General features: G+C 29.9%; 2 protein-coding genes across 3 annotated transcripts; one reads left to right on the top strand and one right to left on the bottom strand.

The window, feature by feature from the left end:
- LOC18592752 (probable WRKY transcription factor 51) lies at positions 7,962-9,787 on the top strand. Of its 2 annotated transcripts, XM_018125635.1 has the most exons (4): positions 7,962-8,160; positions 8,251-8,323; positions 8,447-8,599; positions 9,369-9,787. In XM_018125635.1, the coding sequence occupies exons 1-4, from the start codon at positions 7,998-8,000 to the stop codon at positions 9,583-9,585; spliced, it is 606 nt and encodes a 201-aa protein (XP_017981124.1). In that variant the 5' UTR covers positions 7,962-7,997; the 3' UTR covers positions 9,586-9,787. The 2 variants fall into 2 exon arrangements, with proteins under 2 accessions (XP_017981124.1, XP_007019683.1); XM_007019621.2 differs by having other exon boundaries at positions 7,962-8,323.
- On the bottom strand, positions 16,845-20,169 carry LOC18592753. Its single transcript, XM_007019622.2, has 2 exons — positions 19,661-20,169; positions 16,845-17,277 (listed from the first exon to the last, which is right to left on the bottom strand). The coding sequence occupies exons 1-2, from the start codon at positions 20,057-20,059 to the stop codon at positions 17,065-17,067; spliced, it is 612 nt and encodes a 203-aa protein (XP_007019684.1). The 5' UTR covers positions 20,060-20,169; the 3' UTR covers positions 16,845-17,064.

Below are 21,645 nucleotides of genomic sequence, written 5' to 3'. Positions count from 1 at the left end.
ATGCACAAACCGTCCACTCTCTTCCTTTCTCTCCCTCCACCACCGGTCACACTTCCTAGCTTTTTATCTCTAAATTTTTCAGCAGCTACAGCTGCTTATTTTGGCTCCAAAATCAGCAGCTATGTTCCGTTGTTTTTGCTCAAGTATTCAGCAACTAAGTTGCACCTTTCCTTCAAAAAATTTGCAGCTAAAACAACCACAATTAACCATCAAAACAGCACCTCAAACATTAAATTTTCTGCTACAAAATTCTGTACTTTTTGACCTCCAAAATCAGCAAAAAAATGGCACTTTCCAGCCTCCAAAACCAACAGAAAATGGCTCTTTTCAGCCTCCAAAACCAGCCCTTAAATGGTTCTCTTTCCCTTCTTGAATGGTAGCAAAAATAGCCCCTCAACTCAACTTTCTTTTCCTTTTGTTTTCCTTTCTCATGCACGATTTTCTTTTTGTTTTTCTTTCTCTCGGTTCTTTCTTCTTCTTTTGCTCTTTTATTTTTTCTTTACTCTCCCTCAACCGACCTCTCTTTTCTTCGTGGTCTTCTTCACTTAGTTTGGTCAATTACACATATATATTTTATTTCTCTCTTGAATGTTCCACAAACTTCCTTCATGGCCGACCACATCAAAATTTTGTTTTTTCTTCCTTCACTTGTTGCTCCACATGGCCGCCCCCCCCCCCCCCCTCCAATTCACTAAGTAAAGAGTCTTTGACTCTTTTATTGACCACATGGGCTGCTGCCCATGTTGGTCTTCTAATATTTTTTTTTTTACTCTATGATCATTTTATTTTTCTCACTAATTTCACTACATATCCTCTAATCTTTATATTCCAATTTCAATCCTTTTAATACGTCCAAAAATTTCAATTTTCATCTAACTTCCTTTCTCGATGCGTGTACCACCGAAATATAAAAATTACACCTCAAAGTGGTATTACCACAATATTTAAATATTTACTTATCCGCGTTGCTTTGACTTAATAAAACACGCGTATTTCACTTTTGTCGCTCATTTCTCCAAAAATTCACTTGTATTTCTTCTCCCCCACTTGGATCAATCATATGATCCTTCTTCATGACTAATTTCGACATCCGATTAAATATTAATATTTTAATATTATTTTATTCTAAAAATTTTATCTTGTCTCCTTGGTACCCAAAATACCTTATTATGCCTCCCTTGACTTCTGAATCGCCTTTTATCTCACAAATTCTCGTCCGATAAAATTATTATTATTTTATTATTATTTTCTTGCGTGCGAAATATTTTATCCTAAACTACTTCTTTTGTCTTTTATCACTTTTAAACATTTTAATTGACCTCAATTTGCATCCGATCAACTTTATTTATCACCATATCAAAGTATGGGGTATTTCAAAACGAGAAAATTGCTTATGAAGCAATTTTCGAGAAAGGTTCGGCTAAAATTATGAAAAAAAAAGAAAATGATAATTGTTGTCCTCTTTGCTAGCACAAAGTATAGTAAAAACTCCTTCTTTTGTTGAAGGTTCAAGTGCAATCGTGTGTACTACCATTGGAGGCCAAGCACTTGATTGGCTAGGATTTTTGCTTCTTGTGGTGTTCGCTGGATTGTTTCGGAAAGTGCCATTGTGATTACGAAATTACATGGCAAGGTAACTTTCTAAACAATAATTTATTTGATGCTTTTATGTGTTAAATATCACCAAGGTGATCCATGGGTGGAAGCATGTTTTGTTGTTTAGTTATAAAGTTTTTAATTCTCTTTCCGCTGCGTATTTTGAGCATGCTATCCATAGCCAAACCCATCAGGAGGCCTATCTATACTTAGAAGGGTGTTATAGCCTTCTGGAAGCATTTAATGCTAAATAAAGCCATTGCTTTGCTGAAAAAATCACTTTTTGTTCTACAAATGGCTATCTGGGATCGATGCCTTCCTTCATGTGATAAATCTTTAAGCTACAAATTTAAAATTCTATGAAATGGGTATCGATCCCTAATAAGCAGCATAAGAACTATTTAGTTTTTTACAACATGGATCGATTGCTTAACTTTTGGGATCGATCCTAGTAGCTTTCCTTTTAAAGCACTTCATTTTGAACCTTTTTGTTGTAACACACTATGACATTCAAAACCAATTGCTTAGGGGTTTTTGAACATGAAGAATTTAAGCTACAAACTTATTTAAGTAATTTTAATTATGATTTTGTCATTTCAAAATTAGGATCAATCTAAAGCTAACACACACACACACATATAATTAACATAAGATAAAGGTTTGGACTACATAATAAAAAAGTAACTAGTGTTCATTTATCTCATAAATCTCTTCTCCTTCAAATTGAAATCTCAAATCCTAGAGAGTGGGATGCTTCCTCGAATGTAAAATTGACAATTCATGTCCTCATATTTTAATTGTGTTATGTAAATATAAAATATTAACAGTTATGCGAATAAATATAAACATGAAAAGATTAGTTAATCATGTTGTGATCTTAAACACAAACACACATACGTTTATTAAGCGTGTAACAAAACACAACATGCTTAATATGTTTATTAAACAAGTCGGATTAAATTTTATATGACATGACACAATTGATAAACCATTTAAATGATTAACACAATTAAAATTTTAAACACGATTAAACTAAAATACATATAATTATAAATGAAATATAACTTCACTATTCAAATTTAAAACTAATAATTATAAAAAAATTATAATAAAACAATATTATCCATCAAACATAATAAAATTTATCCCTATCATCATCAACCATAACAAAAGAAACTATTTATATAAGGGTTTAAAAGATCATAAACATGTCAAGTAGACATGTTTAGACAATTAATTAAAAGGGTAATAAACGGGTCACCAATTATATGATACACAATAACACAATTAATAAAGGTGTTTTAAATGGATTAACTGGGTTTGATACATTTAAGACATGAAATTTTGTGTATAAACTATGTCGACACAATTAAAACACCAAACACGATTACCCTAAGCCCATATTCACTTAGTTTTGCGTCGTGTTATCATATAGTTTACAAAGTTACCAAATCTACTTGGAGCCAACATTATAAAGCTATATTAGTGATGTTTTCATATCAATAGATATACTAAACTCAACGAATTTATCAAGAAAATATCAGTAACATATTTTATTTCAAAAGACTATCAATAGTACTAATAATCTTTTGTCTAAGTCAACAATATTCAATATTTCAATAGTAAGTTTAAAGTGAAGATTGGGTGGAAAAAAATATTTAAATCATAATACTCTCTATTTTATATCAAAATAAGAACAAAACTGCATTGTTTGTACGTACTAACAAAAAATGAATTACATTGGGATAGATTTTCAAGTTTTTATACAAATGCACATATCAAAGAACGTTAAAACGAAAAAAAAAAGAATCTCACCAACCATTTGCATATTCCTTTGGGCAATCCCCCACATCTAAAATAAATAAATAATAAAAAAGGAAAGAAGAAGTTTAAAAGAGCCCAATCTCCTTTTTCTTTGGAAAATCCTTTTCAAGACTTTGAAACAGCGAAAAGATGGTCCAAATTTTGTTAAAAAATGGGGCCTGGAATCTTGACCGGGGGGACCATGGCCTTCATTTTTAGGGCAATTAGAAATAAGGGTAACAGAGAAAAACTAATTACAGTTCGCAACCATGGGAGAATATAATAATTTATTATGCACAGAAAAGGAAATAAATGTTCATGACTGCTGCATGGAGGATATATGCAATTACATATTTACCCTTAATCATTTTGAACTTTCGTTATCAGTGGCAACTGAGCCATCGACGGTCATCGGAGAAAGCCGGATTGTCCTATCATGGTCAAAAAAATCGAGCCAAATTCTGCCTGTGACAGCATCCAAGTGCTAGCCCTGTCCCAAGTCGATGTCTATCTAGCAGCAATTACCGTCGGGAAGGAAGAAAAAGAAGAAGAAGAAGAAAAAAAAAAGAAAGAGTGAAGTGAAGGGTAAAACAAATGATGTAAGGGTAATTAAGTAATTTCAGGTATCCTCTACAACGAATCTCATTAGCTTTTATCCGTTGTCCGCAATTCTAATTTCCCCTTGTTCATTGCAAAATTAAATGCCAAATTCTTGGCAAAAGAAATGGACCTCTTTTGGCTCTTTCCCACATGATAAGCTGTAAATCACTTTGATTCCTGAAGCAAATGTAAACTGGCAGCTCAAAAGTTTGGCCAAATTTGGTGACATTTTCTTCATGAGTGGTTGTTGCTATCAAGTGAAATTCGCTCATGCCTGGCAAAAGATTCATCAAAACATCTTTCCCCCTTTGGAATTTCATGTTTGCATACGTGGTCAAAAGTCTATGTTTGTTATGCATGAGTTTTATAGGGCAATAACTTTTTTAATTACTTCGACTCCTACTTTCTGTGATTTGCTTGTTGCGTTCTCTTTTTATAAAATATGAATAAAACAAAGCAAAAAGTAAAAGAAATTTCAATCAAATGTAACTTTAAAAGATTGAAAAGTCTATCTTGCCATGTGACACAGCTCAAGGGTATGCGCATGCACCTGGTACACAGACAAAACACCAAGTTGAGGCCTGGAATGAAACCCATTGTTGATGCTGCCCATGCCGAAGGTCTTTGGTCAGATTTGACACGTTGGAAGGGTTTCAAGCTACAGTTTTCAGCCAATTGGACGAGCTCCAATCTCTTCTACTGACAAGTTATTGCCACCATAAAATCGAGTTACTTTAATAGACATATAATAACATATTTAAAATTATATTTATATTTATTTGATATTTTAAAATATTATATATTTATGATGATTTTTAATCACATCAACTTGAGTTTGAATTTAAAAAAAATATATGATAGTCTGTTTTTTTGATTAAATCAGTACATTAGTTAATCATAAATTTGTAAGGTATGAAAAAATTATTTTTAGAATACTATAAGTGTTATACATTATCATTGAACTCAATATAGTCATTTCGTTAATAAATACATTTAAATGTTAAAAATTTTTAAAAAAATAAATACTTGGAATTTTAAAAATCTTTATTTCAAAGGACTTTTGAGCTTTTATTTTTGTACATTTATGAAGTGATATTTCTGTAATTAAGTAATAGTGTAGAAGTATATTGCATATTGATAATGAGTTTAAAATGTTTATTATAAAGAAATTTTGAGTTTTATGAGATGCAATTTCTATGATCAAGTGATAATGCCTATGTGCATTTAATAAATCCTTATTTTCATTTATCTAACTAAAAATTCAATAAATATTTTTATATAAAATTTGTAAAATATATATTCTCTTTGTTTCATTTTCTTTATCAATAGTTTTTTTTTAATATTTCAAAACTATGTCCTCTTTTCTTTTCTTTTTTAAACACCTAACACATTTACATACTTTTTTATTACAAATTTATTTTTTATAATTTTTTTCACTTTTTGGCATGAAAATTAAAGATGGACAATAAAAATGAGACGAAAAAAGTACTGTAAAACAAGATTGCTTTAAAGGATACCAAGTAGCAAGTAATATGATGGATTGAAGAAAAGAAAAGATCAACCTTTGAAATAAAGGTTTAATTGTATGTGAAAAGGTAACCCACCCGAAATTTCTTAATAATGAAGCCACACATTCTGAGTTGACTTCTCTCTCTCCTACAAAGTCTTTTTCCTAATTCAACCCCCCTATATTTATTCATCTAAAACTAGGAAATCAATTAATTAAGTTAAACACGCCAAAACCGTTGCCTGCCTAATCAGTCTCTCACCACATATCAGAAGCAAAAAGACTGCTGGAAAACTCTTCTCCTTTGATGCATGCATGCTTTGTGCTATATCAACTGTTCATGTCTATAACAATATTTGCTAATATGTTTCTAGTTAGGTGACCTTGTCGACTTCTTGGATACATTTCCAACTAATACTAAGACAATTAGCCAGACACAAGACTTTTCTTTCCATTTGTCAACTTCTCGAAATCCACGAATTTTTCATGATAGATTAGTAAGTTCATCCCAGTTGCCATGCATGCATGTTTCCTGTCAGGTATCTTTAATACAAGGAATGTGGACATTAATTTAACGTCAAAATTTAAACATACTTTTTGGCCATATACAAGGAATTCAGACATTCTTCTTCTTCAACTACGGATACAAAATGATGATGTAAACCTTTTCAATATGAATTCAGCAAATTTCATCTCTTATAATATAGCTTAAAATTGGAGTTTGGTGTGGTAGGTATGTTTAGATTCACTGTTTAATGCCTAATTGTATGCAAAAGGAAGGGTAATATTTTTTAAATAGGATCAATCCGAAGTTTATGGATCAATCCTAAATAGAGGAGAAAGCAGATAGAAAATGTTTTACGTTTGGTCAACATAATTTTTTCCATTGTTCTATAAAACTTTTTATAATTTTATGTACATTTATAAAAGTTTTTTCCCTTCCAAATAGGCTGAAAATTTTTCCTCAGAAAACTTTTTAGCTTTATCAATCAGAGCCATAAAAAACGTTCCTTTCTAGAGAGGGCCCGAAACTTAAGCTTCCAATTTATTACCAATTTATTAGTATCTTAATTTGAATATAAATGAACTACGTTTTTCTACAATAAAAGAACAAGCGTTTCTAGAAGTAAAGGGGGTAAAATTTGTAGGGTGTGGTCCCAAATTACAGTGGAATTTTTGTTGAAAAACAATCAGATAATTATGGAGTGACTAACGGTAGCTTAGTGGCTCAGCCCTCCATGCATCCTGCAGTGCTATATATATAGCCATTGAACAAGAAAATGAAGAAAAATTGAAAAGAAATGAGGAAATATTTGTAGCAACTAGCTAGCAAGCATAAAAATAAAAATAAAGGACAGAGTTAATTTGAACCTTATGAAATACACATTAATATTTGAAACTAAAATATTTTTTAAGTAGTACGCCACTTGGGCTGTTTAGCTCAATTGGCACGTGTGGATAGAACCTTCAATTCAAACCACATTACTCTTTTTGGTAAAGAAAAATACAATAAAAATCTTAATATTGTCAAAGCTCCATGATCGTATCTAGCAATATGGTCTGGTATATATGCTTATAAAGGTGTTTTCAAAGAGCACATTTTCAAAACTTTTTCTTCATGTTTGTCAATGCTTTAAATTTTCACACACGTTTCAGAGACTCAATAGAAATGGTTTGTGGTCTTAAATAATCCTTTTGCGGTTCTTGGTATAGTAAAGTATTTGTTTTCAGCCCTTTCATACTAATTCATTCATTGGTTTCAAAACCACCAAAGTATCCAATTTGCTGATAATTAGTTTATTTTTGACATAACATTTCAAAAAGTCTTCAAATTATTTAAAAATTTTAAATAAATCTTTATGCTTCTTTATTTATTTATTTTTTTGTCAAATAGATTCTTATAACTAACATTTAACTAATTATCATTAATCAAAACATCACTCATCATTTTATGCTCACATGACACTAACGTGAAAGATAAAAAATTTCGCATGATCATGTTATCATATCACATCAATATGTCAAGTATCATCTATTATGACACATCATCATGCCACGTGGCATCTATTGACAAATTATGTTTTTATTAATAACAGTTAGTCAATTATTATTTACAAAAAATTATTTGAGTTCAAAATAAAAATATAAAAATTTTATTAAACATTTTAATTTTTTTTATGTGTTAGAGTGTTACATGTCCTTGTCAATTAATATTAGGAATCAGACCGCAATGTGTAGAAAGTTATGATGTAAATGGGTAGAATGCAAAGCAAAAGTCCAAGACACGTGGCGGCAGTATGAAAGGGAGACTACTGTCTTCCACAAGGAAGTTCCCATGAAAAACCCCTAAATAAATTTTTGTCAAGTGTTAATGCCCATATTGCCCTAGCTCTCTCTCGTATAAAAGTTGATCAAGGACAAAGAAATTTCCAACTCTCTTTCTTTTTTCTGAAGATTTTCCACTCACACCCTCTCTTACTCCAAGCATACCATGTCCAACTCTAACATCACCACCTTCCTAGCAGCAGCTGCAGCAGCAGTTAACATCCCACAACAAACCTCAAGCCCTATTTACAGTCACGCCGTCATGGATGATAACAGTACCGATCAACTAGACTTTGATGAAGACTTTCTAATTCTAGCTGCTGATGCAGGTGAAGGAACTAATTTTGAAACTAATGCCCCTTCATCTTCCTGTCTTAAAGCGTCGACTACTCTTTCTCAAAGTCCTTTCCTTTCATCAGATGAGATGACTAGCAGTTCAGTCAATGGTTGCTGGGAGGTTCCAAGAAGCAGCTTTGTTGATTATATGCAACAGTAACTAATTAATTTCCTTGCTTCCTAGCTATTTATTTATTAAAATATTGGAGTACTTTTTCTGTCAATCTAGATTTGTTAAGTATATTTTTACTAATTCCGGTAATTTTCTTTCTTGTATAGAAATGGTGAGGGTTATGTAAAGACAATGGAGATGGATGATCATGTGGGGTTTAAAATTGCTTTCCGAACCAAATCTGATCTTGAGATAATGGATGATGGGTACAAATGGAGAAAATATGGGAAGAAGAGGGTCAAGAATAACCCTAATCCAAGGTAATTAAATCATCCTGTAATTGGCTTTGGCTTTGGCTTTGGCGTAGATGATCATATGAGCTAAATAACTGATGACTTGAAACACAAATGATCTAATCATTCCCTTCACTCTAGGGCTAGGTTTCATGTAAATTATTAATCCCCAGTTTTCAATCTATTGATGATATACCTCGATCTTTTATAGCCATAGAGTTGGAACGAAGGTGCCTGTACAAACTCCATGGTTATAAGAAACAAAGGGTTGATCAGTTCTCTCATCATCATCAAGCATCCTGCATACTTCTCACCTTCCTTGCTTGAAAAACCCAGAAATATTAGATTAGAAATTAAGGGATTATTAAGAGCATATAAGTGATTTAATCAAGCAAGGAAACCAAACTCCTACATGCGGCAGCTGGTTTTTACGGGTTAGCTGATATATATACATCCTCACTTCAGCTCGATCGCAACGACGACTTTCATGGCTCTAAGGACCGGGAAATATATTCTATGATTATTCTAGTTTCATCATTTACATACATGTAATAATACAAAGTCTTCCTCTAGAAGTAATTTAGATAAGCTGCATGCCTTTGGTTCAAGTTTTGGTAAAATTAAAGGTGCCAATTTCCAGGCAAACTAATGTCTTACGGATCATGGGGTGGGCCAGGGATGGATATTGGAAATCTGTTTGTTGCTTATGTTTGCAGTTTTGTTAAATTTCATGAGGTATGGATCATTGATTGAGGGGCTGATTGTTTCTTAAGAGTGACATATATACATGGAACAGGAACTATTACCGGTGCTCAACGGCAGGATGCAAGGTGAAAAAGAGAGTGGAAAGGGACAAAGAAGATCCTCGGTTTGTCATAACAACTTACGAGGGTAAGCATCACCATGAAAGCCCTAGTGCAGACACGGACATATGCCACAATGCCATAAATCCTGATCAACGGACTTCACACCAGCTTCAATTTCTACATCATCATCAACAACATCAACCCTAGTTAGATATATAAGACTGTTGCTTCAATCCATCACTCGTACATGTATATACATATGATTATCATCTAAGTTAATGCTATCCTAATTAATGCTTTCAATCGAGAAGCATTTCACTCTACTTTCTTAATTATAAGTTGGGGAAAGGGGGAGGGACTAAGGAGGAAGACATTAATTTGATGTGTGTACTTTTAAATAAATTTTATAATTTACTGCTATTATGTTATGGATCCTCTTCTAACAAAGAAACATATATACATACATACATATTCCTTTCTTCTTTCCTTTTCTTTTTAAAGAAACTAGAATGGTGTGAAGGATATTTTATTGCTCTATTACCATATTGTGAATGATGGGTTTCATTTGAATTGTTGTATAAAAGCTAACATAACGGGAGAAGTTTTGTTGAGTTGCATAAAATCAACATAAAGTAAAACTTATAAGCCTCTAAAGACCTTAATATATTATTATATATAGATGGTCTCACAAACTTTACCTTAATTGTTATTATTAAGGTGAGGCTTTGATGAGGTAATTGAAGTTTATTTAAGTTGATGTCATGAAAACCTCAACTTGATTCAACTTTAAAATTCGAGATTTGAAACTTAGCTCGAATATAAATTAAATTTTCAACTTTAAATTTAAACTTCACATTTGAGTTATTCAAATTTGATTAATTAAAATTAAAATGAATTTCGATTTTAAATCATTATTATTGAGATCAATGACTTATATGATTCTATATTATTATACGCATGATATACATATATATAATAACATATATTATAAAAATAAAAGGGATTAGATTAATATTAAAATACTCAAATTTGATTTGACTAAGTGTTGAGCTCAAACTCAATATACAATTTATAGTAAGCGAATCCAACTTGAGAATCTTTCAAGTTCAACCAAACTAACATGCCAAATTAAACAGCCTATTTACACCCATACCCAAGCCTCATTGGCAGCTTTTCCTAATTTGATGAGCCAGAAAACAAAGCAATAATTTAAATTTAAGAGGTCCCATGGCACTACTGTATAATTGCATATATATATATATGGTGAGCTCAAAAGAAATATATACATCAAAGTACTGAATTCAGATTAATTTATAAATATTCAGTTTGTATTCTTAATGTTATATTAACTGATATGTTTTTCCATTTACCTGCTTTTTGTGGTATTCAATTATCAAAATGTTTCAAACAAATCTATGTAACTAATTATATAACACAAGTTAATTATGTGCATTTTCTCTAAAAAAAAGTGAAAGAATAAACATTAATTACAGTAAATCTATGTTCTTTTACATAATTAGAGTAAATATTTAAATAACTACTGACATTGTTACATACTTTAATTAAGCATTATATTGTATATTATATCTCAGGGTATAGTACGTTTATAATATATGTATATATTTAATTTCTTTAATTTTTTTGGAAACCACAATTTAATTTCTTAATCTAGATTTTGCTGCCACTACTTCTTAATTAATCAAACCATATGCTTTTTGTACATTAATCTTCAAACTGTTTTTTAATCATATTAGGTGTCCTTTATATATGCTAATCAGTACTTTTTTTTCACATTTATGCAATTTCTATTTTAATTGATTTTTTAAAGGAGTCAAATTTGCCACTTAGGAATGACACGTAGATAAACATAATTAAAGACCAGGATAACTACCCACTTGGAACAATATCTTCTTCAAAGAAAAAACACAAAGAGGGAAAGACATAAAAGCAAATTGAACACAGAGAATAGTAATGAGGAGAAAGTTAGCTCAATTTATATGTGACAAAATTGGCTTTTCAGCAGAGTAGGTGGTCAAAAAAGTTTTCTTCTATGGCTGCGTTCATCTGTTTTTAATGCTTGTAGAATGTGCTCCCTTCTATTTCCTATGGCAATAAAGGCATTGACCCACGTGTTAATTCCCTTCATTGCCCACGTTTTCAATTCCCTTCATCATCCTTTCTTTATTTTCTTTTTCTCTCAACAACCGACTGATCAACATAGTTGCATGTTTTCTGTCTTCCTTTTGCTCCTCATCGCACTCTAAATGGCTTCGTCAGGACGATACATATGGACCACCGCATTTACTACAATTTACAATATGAGACGATCTTCTTAAAATTTATGATTTGTATTTTGAGATTAGATTACTGAATTTGATAATGATTTAATTAAGATTTTCGAGAATGATTAAATTGCTCACTTATACGATCATTTGTATCCAAAAAAAAATTAACAAAATTTATAACAGAGGAGAATGATCTTCAGAATCATTTTATTCCTATTCAACTGCAAGGCAACTTATATGATTTTAACGTTTAACGGAATACGACAATGACTTTGATTAATTGTTGTACTCATCAAAACTAGGTGATGTCTTTGGTTAAGGAAATGAAATATAAGGGAAATAGAATAGGAATAGTGGAATTACTTTTCTATACTATTTTGTTGCTTGGTAGGTAAGAATAATTTTAGAAGATCAAAGAATAAAAATATTATTTATTATAATTTATTAATTTTAATTTAAAATATTTAATTTTTTGATAATTTATTAAAATATTAATAATTATTAATTAAATTTTAATTGTATTATTTAATTTTAATTTTTTTTCTTTATTTTCAGTTTTTAAAATAGTAAAATATTAATAATTTATAGTTTATTCAAAATATTAATAATTTATAATTAAAACTTTAATATGATTTTTTGTTTTTATTTTATTCTATCTCTAATTTCATTTTTAAAAACTATTAAAATATTAAAAATTTACAATTTATTTAAAACATTAATAATTTAGAATTAATATTTAATATATTTTTTTATTTTAATTTCATTTTATTATATTTTACAGAGAGAAAGAGAGGTGGATAAGGTAGAGAGAAAGAAAAAGAGGAAACTGCTTTTACATACTAGGATTAGATTTTAACATTTTTAGAATAGTAATTTTGTAAAATTATTAAGGGTATTTTTATATAAAAAATTTTCAGCATATTCCTTGACCTATGAAATAATTATTACCAAGGGAGAAGTAGGTAATAGCTATTCAAGTCATTTCCAAAATGATCATTTCGTGAACCAAATAAAGTGTTTCCCTCTCAAACCAAACATGCTATATAGATAGATTAAGTATTATTTTAATAATTATTTATTTAATAAAAATTAAAATTATCTCATTTTTTCTTAATTATTAATAATAAGATTATTTTGAAATGATAATCTAAAAGTAATTAACACTAATCAGATTTGAATGGAAAGCGACTTTATATATACAAAAACAAAATTTTAGGATGTCTTCCTTTCTTGCTGTCTGAGTAAGATTTGACATGTTCAGATCAACGTGTGTTGCTGATTAAATGGCAAACCAATTAAGCTTGAGATCCCAGTAAAGCGAGACAATGGTTGAATTACACTGGTACCATGCATGACATTAGACTTCCTTTTGGTTTTGTCCATCTTAATTTCTTATATGTTGTCTTTAATGGGACATTTCAGTCATTGCATTTTAAAATTTTAATTTGAAAATTTCAAATTTGAATTTTGAGACCAAAGAAAGAATGATGAAATGGTTAAAATTAGCCGAAAATATAATTCAAATGCAATTTTTTGACCTCAAAGATTTATACTTATTATTAAATTAAATGCTCAGATTTTAAGATTGGTGATATTGTCAATTGTTTGTTAATCATTTGATTTTTTTTTAATGAGAAAAAGAGAATTGGGACACAATTTTTTGAACACAAAGATTTATGCAGTTACCATTAAGTCAAATGCTAAGATATCACTTGAATTAGTTTAAATTTTGTAACATTTCAAATATTCAAGCCATGCAAGGGTAATGTTTTAGACAACTTGTAAGTGACGTTTAGTGCCTTACAATGCATTCACATTGCAGGGAATATGATTGTAGAAAATGTGATTATAAAGAATATGATTACTGAGAAGATAACATTATAAGGTTTAGTATATTAGAAAAGTGCTTATTAAAATGTTGAGAAAATAACATTGTAGTGTTTGGTTTACAAGTACTTTATCGCAAATGTAATATTAATTTTCAAAATTACCCCTATATATATATATTAAAATACAAGTTTAATATACTTGTATGTTTTTTATTATAATTTTTATTTGATATTATCTCTTAAATTAATTTTTAATCTCATATATTTAATTTTTATTTCTTATTATAATTTCATATATTTTATTTTTATTTATTATAATACAAATTTAGCGTGTATATGACATAAACAAAAAGAAACGTATAGAAATTGGAAAATCAAACTTCATAGGAATAAATTACTCTATAATACACTGATATTAGTTGAACTTCAATTATCAATTGGAAAGTAAATAATATACATCAAATGGTCAAGCAATCTGCTAGACAATTGGGAAACAATCCCAAACTCACCTATCATAAAACACCACAATAAGAAAATCATAAAATATAGAGATTAACTCCTTGAGAGTTTAATAAAAAATAAAATGCCAAAACTAGTTTTCACCAACAATAAAACAAAGGTACTATTCTCGCAACAAATAACCAAGTATCAAATAAGGCAAATCCATTTTAATATTAATTAAAAATAATTTTTTATTTGTTAGAAATTTTTAAAATTTTAAAATACATTGTTATTATTATTATTATGAAAAAATCCTAAAAAAATAAAAATGGAAAGAATTCTTTTTTGAAAAAAATCAAAATAAAAAAATAAAAAACAAAAAGAGATTTTTTTTGAAAAAAATGAAAGTAAAATATAAATATTTTTATTTTTTAGATTTTATTAAAAGTTAAAAAAAGGAAATAATTTTTATAATTTTAAAAAATTATGATCGTAAAAAAGAACATCTTCTATTTTTTCAAAAATTCTTCATATATTTTTTATTCTATGAATTTTCTAATCTTTTATAATTTCTTAAAAATAAAAATTATTTCTATTCTTTATCGTCTAGAATTTTCGTTAACAATCAAAAATTATTTTTGGGTTTTTTAAATTTTATTTGAATANAAAATTAAGTTTTAGAATTTTATTGATGGAAAAATGGAAAAATTGTCAAATAATGTTTGATAACATTGCATTGGTTGTTTAGTACAATTATATTATATCTATTAATTGTGATTACATTACAATTTTATATTGTATTGACTTGCTTCAAAACAAATGTTGTAATGTAATTTAATTGAGCTCATAACAAAAAATGTGAGTACACATTTCTCATACCAAATACTATCTTTAAGTCAAATATGCAACTTACATTTACATGCAGTAGCGTATATTGAGATGAACAAAAAGATGGTGGAAGTTTGAGGGGATGAATATGAAGCAAAATTGTGGTAGCCAATGTCGCTCCCATTCATTATTCAACTTCCCGAGGGACCAAATGAGCATATATAAGTTCCAAAATATACAATAAAAATTTTAATTGGAAATTATATCACTACAAAAAATTATATCAGCATGGAGGGGGAGGTTCATAATAACTGTTCAAGCCTATCATTCTTGAACCAAGTAAAGTGAAAGAAGGATGTCATTCCTTCTCATTTCTTTCAACCAAACATGTTATATAGAATGATGAATTAAGTACTATTTTATAAAATATTATTAATCATAAGATTATTTTGAATATTTTGTGCTTATTGATTTTTTTATGCAATATCAAACATCGATTTAAAATATCTAATTAATGATAGGCAACATTACATTAAAATGATAATCTAAAATTAATTAAAAAATTTAAGGATGTCTTCCTTTCTTGTTGTCTGAATAAGATTTGACATGTTCACATCAACGTGTATTGACTGATTAAAATGGTAAACCAATGACGCTTGGGATCCCAATGAAGCAAGACAATGGTTGAATTACACGGGTCCCATGCATGACATTAGTCTTCATTTTAGTTTTGTCCATCTTCATTTTTTATTTGTTTGTCTTTAAGAGGACATTTCAGTCATTGTATTTTAAAATTTTAATTTGAAAATTTCAAATTCAAATTTTGAAATGAAAGAGATTTTTGAAATGGGTAAAAATTACTTTTAATTTTAACCAAAAATATAATTTGATATCAAACTAAAAAGATTAGTGATATATAAATTAAAAGGTGAATTTAAATGTAATTTTTTAATACATAGATTTATATTTATCATCGAATTAAATATTCGGATGTTAAGATTGATAATATTGTTTACCGTTTGTTTATCATTAGATTTTTTTTATTTGAGAAAAAACAGAATTCAAACACAATTTTTTAAATATGAAGATTAATAAACTTATCATTAAGTCAAATATTAAAATGTCACTTGAATTTATTTAAATTTTGTAACATTTTAAGCATTCGCAATTTTTAGGTCAAATATTTGACTTGTATTTGTGATGTAATAGTGTAAATTGACATGAACAAAAAGATGGTGGAATTTGAGGTGAGGCATATGAAGCATAATTTTGATAGCCAATGTCGCTCTCATTCATTATTCAACTTCCCAAGGGACCAAATAAGCATATATATATATATTATATATATATATATATATATATATATATAAGCTCCAAAATATACAATAAAAATTTTAATTGGAAATTATATCACTACAAAATATTTTAACTGAATAATGAAAATATATTATTTTTTTAATAGGAAATATGTTATAATGATAATTTCAAATACCTATTTAAATAAGATATTAAACTTTTGGTAAAATGATTTAACTTTTGTACATGTGAATCACTCCGATTGGTCTAATTATTAAACTGTTTCTAAGGAAGAATTTCGTGGAACTTTAACAATGACACTGAATTGGTCCCTGACAAGGATCAATTTAATTGTTGGAAAGGGGGGTTGGAAACGGTACAGGTGATGAGGACGGAGTTGACCTGAAACATTAGAGGGGTTCCACGTGTTGGTGGTTTTTATATTTCCTGAATTGACGACTTTGGTGAGTTGAAGATTGGGAAAGATTTAATCAACAATGAGCTCATTCTGCAGAAATTTCAAAGTTTCACCGCCAATGAAGTTTCTTCCTGAAGCCTCCAAGTTTATCAGGGGAAGCATGGTGGGAAAGCTACCCTTGCCAGGAAGAACACATTGAACGCTTTCCGGATATATGAGAAGAATCAATGCATTCGAGCTATTACCAGTACTAAGCTGTAACCTTAGTACGGTACAAATAGACTTCAAACGTATTTATTTTTAGCTTTTAGCATTTAGCATAACTATTGTGTAGTATTAATTAATAAGAATGAAACGAAACAGAAGATATATCCTGGTAGAAAACTTGAACCTTGTCACTGAATTCCCTTCACTTCAAAATCTTACAGGTTAATTAGAGAAAATGAGTTTCATTAGAATTTACCACATCTTCTGGCACTTTTATTCTATAATTATGCAAGTGTTTCACACACATGAACAGATCTACTAAGCAAAAAAAAAAAAAAAAACAACTGATGCGGAGAAGCACAAAATTTAACACTGATCAGCATCACCAACCAAGCTTCTTCAAGAAATCCCTAGTTCTCTTCCTCATACGTGTAAAAACAATAACAATGCAAGCAAGGACCCAAGGAGGAAAGTCACCACCAAATATGTTTAATTTCTTGATCCATTCAGGAGTATCCTTCACTGCCAGAGCTATCAAAAGCGTTGTAACTGCTATTCCTACCAAGATCTTGGTTATAGGTTTGATCAAAGAATCCTGAAATCAAGAACAAAAGATAAAGCCACACATCTATCAGCTTATGCAGAAGTCATATCATAAGCATCATGATGAGTTTTACAGTCATCAGCCAAGAGCAGATAAGCCAAGATGAAAGCAACTTAAGCAGTCCAGGCTCAAAGTCCATGATTTATTGCCCACAAAACCACCCACTTACTCATCCGCATGCACGCACACACACGTATATTGGTTTCTAGATTTGGAACCACAAACTTTAAAGAGACCTTTAAGACCATAGGAAAAGAAAGAGTGAGCTATGTAAGATTTTCTAAAGATCCATGCAATGGAGGAACAGGGTAAATAACTATAAGAAGGTATAAAAAAAGCGAGCATACTTCATACGTCATGAAGGGAAACTCACAGTCTACCTCTCTTTTTAAGATATATTTAATTGCTTTAGACAAACAATTGACCATCTGTTCCATACATGGAAAAAAGTTGAACATGGGAGATATTGGACACTAGTTGGGATCTGCAACATGAATCATTAGTTGAGAATCATGTGCATTGGAAGGCGTATACAGTCTAAGGGCAAGAACACAAAGGATATAACTCATTATTTTATTTATTTGTATAAAGATGGGTGGTTTGGAGAAGATTATTTGAAGAAAATATGTATAAATCAATCTCAAGGTTTTAGTTGGTTTAGGGATGCAGTCCAATCCTTGTTTCACTTTACAACATATTTGCATTTGACAAGTTAAGAATCAAATCAGCCCACTGGAATTCTCTAGGTTTTTCCTTGAGTCAACTGAATTTATATGGTATTTTGATTGGTAAATTTTAAGCCTTATCACCCCAAGGTTTAAGCCGTGGTTTTCAATGCCATACAAGTCCTTCTAAGCATCCCATAATGAGCTGGTTTTGCTAATAACCATTATAAAGAGAGTATATAAGCATAATTTAACCTATATTAAATATATTAAAATTTTGAGTAGAATTTTGGTAAAAACAGTCGTTTTATAAGTATTCAGAGTTAAAAGCTTATATGTATATCTATTATTCTAATGTAAATATCACTTACATGCCAAGTTTGCAACAGAGTATTTCTATGTATTATATCTGTAATATTAAGTATCTTTTATGGAATAGAGGTTCACTTGAATGACCTAGCAATTGAACACTAGTGACCTGATGATACAAAGCTCTCACCAAGTTGATGTCCATTCCAGTTTGAAAGCCATACTGCTAAGTTTGGAAACAAAATTATTTTAAAACTGCAGAAAGTAGACAACGATTACAAAAACAAAAATCTAATCAGTTTAGAGGATTGGGTGCTCACTTTGAATGGTATATGATCCTGATAATCCATGCTTGGTAGGTGATTCTCTAGAGAGTCCTAGAGCATCCAACTTGTTTAATTCATTACTATGATAAATCAAAAGCCAATCTTTGTACCCCCCAAAAAAATAACATCAAAAGCCAATCTCAACCTGGTGTGAAACAATACACAAGAATACAAGGGTTTAAATAGCTCAACATCCTTATTAATCAGTATAGAATACTCCTCCATTCAGTGTTCACTGCTAAATTTTCAATTTATTTTGCACTATATTCTAGTAATTCAGATTACTTCATAGCTCAAACTTAAAACAAACAGCCATATAATTAGCTAAAGTTTCATAAGGCTCCATTTAGTTGTTGCTTTCACTACTTATTTTTTGCTTAGGTCTTACAAAAATTGCTATAAAAACAAAAGCAAATGGCAGAAAACAAAACCATAATAGCAACATCAATAACAATATAATTATTCTACATAAAAGTAAAATAATGTATTTTTTTCTCTGAAGAAACTACTCCTTCAATCTTTAATTTCGCAAAAAAAAAAAAAAAGCATTGTTTGGTTATATACCCAAGCATGCATTTTGCATATTGCATTTTGCCTCTTGAAGCAAAATGCGATTAGTGAAAGCAATAACTCAATGTCCCAAAGGGAACACCCCAGGGTTAGAACTGTAGCATTCATCTTGAAAGCTTCGAGCTTATGTCCTAGGTTAGGATTTATGGTATAGGAGAAGGCTGTAACTGAATCAATCAGTACCTTTACTTACTTTTTGCTTCTCTATAAGTTGCTAAAAACTAAAAAAATAAAATAAAATAGTAGGTTTATTTAAATTTTGATAAAAATAAAAAGCGAATAGTATAATGGATTTTGCTACTAGAAAAAAGAAAATTTTGATCCTTAATTTTCAGATATATGAACTTTATATCCGAAGTAACTTTACAGTCCAACTCAAGATATAAAATTGATTAAATTATCGACAATATATATTTGATATAATTCATTTTAAAAAATCACATATAATCAACAAATTAAAAAAATCGCGAATAATCATGAAATTAGAGATAAATCTGAAATTACCTTTGGTTCGCCGTCAATGTGAACCACTGATCCGTCCTTGTATCCGATAATAGACCTTCCATTTCTCGGATGAAATCGGATTGGGACGCCCCGACCCGACTGGGTATTGAAAGCATAAATCGATTTAAACCCGTATTTCTCAAGAATTTCTCGGACCTCCAGCTGGTCCTGGTCCCACCCTCCCAAGCTTGACTTGAACACGTCGATCGGACCCTTACCTCGTCGATACAATCGGATCTCTACTTCGGGCATTTTCGTCTTCACGGTTCTTGGATTCGGGTCGGATTTAGGTTCATTTCTTGGGTCCTGGGTCGACGCTTCGATTTCTCCGGTTTCTTTCGGGTTTTCTGTTTCCATTTTTGTCAAAAGCCGGCCGGTTGTTTTACAGGCAGTTGCCATCTATAGTTTTCGAGGAAAATAGAAGGGGAGATGGTTCCTCTGCGGTGAGTCGCTACCGTGTGAGTTTAGGTGATGAATTCGATTTTGCCATGTGTAAATAGTAAGAAGAATATAAAAAATGTAATCAATATATTAAGGATATAAACGAGTGTATGCTGGTATCCAATCCGATAATATAAGATTTAGGTATTGTATATTAGATTATGGAGTAAATTTGGATAAAATTTTTAATTCTCGATTTAAGTATGGGTAAATTTGGAATATCACAATATGTTAATATCGAATTTAATTATATATAATATTATAATATTATAAAATTTTGTAATTAACAAGATTTGAACCTTTATCCAAGGTGCCATCTTAACCAATTTCCTTCTTTAAATTAATAAAAATGTCAAACCCTGCTCTATAAAGTAATTACGGTGTCATTCACATACTCGATAGAATGTTTGTATATTAAGAAGCCCGAAAAATTGACAAAAGACGATATTGCCCCTAGAAGTACAGTTAAGTCGATTAAATATCGAACAAGATAAAATCGAGATCTTAAAGATGAAATTGAGAATTTCACAGTTCAGGGATGACTCAAAATGGTGATTCGGAGTTCGAGGTCCGATTTGGAGTCAATCCGGAAAATTGACCCGTTGGGGTAAAATGCTCATTTTGCAATTTGAGGACAAAATGAGAATTTTTAGAAAAGATTTTCTTAGCCCCATTTGACATGTTTGAGTATGACATGAGTATTGAAGTACAATTGGAAGATTTAACAGTGAAAAATATGAGTTTATGGTATTTTTAGAGTATAGGGGTAAAATGGTAATTTTACCATTCAAAATCAAAAATTTAATTTTTGAAAGGATTTTGATCAAATTTAATTATTTGAAGTGTGAAATGAGTATGAGGAGTGAAAATTATGCATTATGGCAAATTTTCAATTTTTGGGATAAAAATGTAATTTTTGAAAAGTTCAGGGGTAAAAGTGTAATTTTAAAAAATTTACTCCACCAAAACTTTGAAAAAATCTGAAAATTTCACTTAAGACTTGGATAAGTCAAAGGGAATGCATGGTGGAAAAAGTAAGACAAGTGGATGGCTAGAAAAAAAAATGAATTAATAAAATATTCAAAATATGAATAAAATAATATTATTTCATTAAACTAATATAAAGGCATAAAAAAATCAGCCCATAACCCATTCTTCTTCTTCAACATTCGGCCAAGCAAGAAACAAGAGATAAAAAGGAGAAAATAAAACCCTAGTCAAGAAATTTAAAGGGAAAATTGGTGAAAATTCAAAAATCAAGTGAAAAAAATGTAACATTTCTTAAATTTGTCTTGTGCTTTACCTTTTCCATGCATTTCCCATCATTTTCCATGGTTGAATCATATGATTTGAGGATGATTTCAATTCTGGTCATATGGGTTTAGAGTGAGAAAGTTGTTAGATAAATTTGATTTTGAGCTATGTTAGTGTTTAGTGTTAGTTTAGCATGTTTATGAGTAAAACAACAAGAAAAATATTTATTTTCTCCATGAATTTCTCTAGGTCGAATCTAGCCAATGGTATGTGAGGATGAGATTGACTTT

The sequence above is a fragment of the Theobroma cacao genome, chromosome 8 (assembly GCF_000208745.1).
Source record: "Theobroma cacao cultivar B97-61/B2 chromosome 8, Criollo_cocoa_genome_V2, whole genome shotgun sequence".
Lineage (NCBI taxonomy): Eukaryota > Viridiplantae > Streptophyta > Magnoliopsida > Malvales > Malvaceae > Theobroma > Theobroma cacao.
This window is presented reverse-complemented; position numbering and strand designations above follow the sequence as displayed.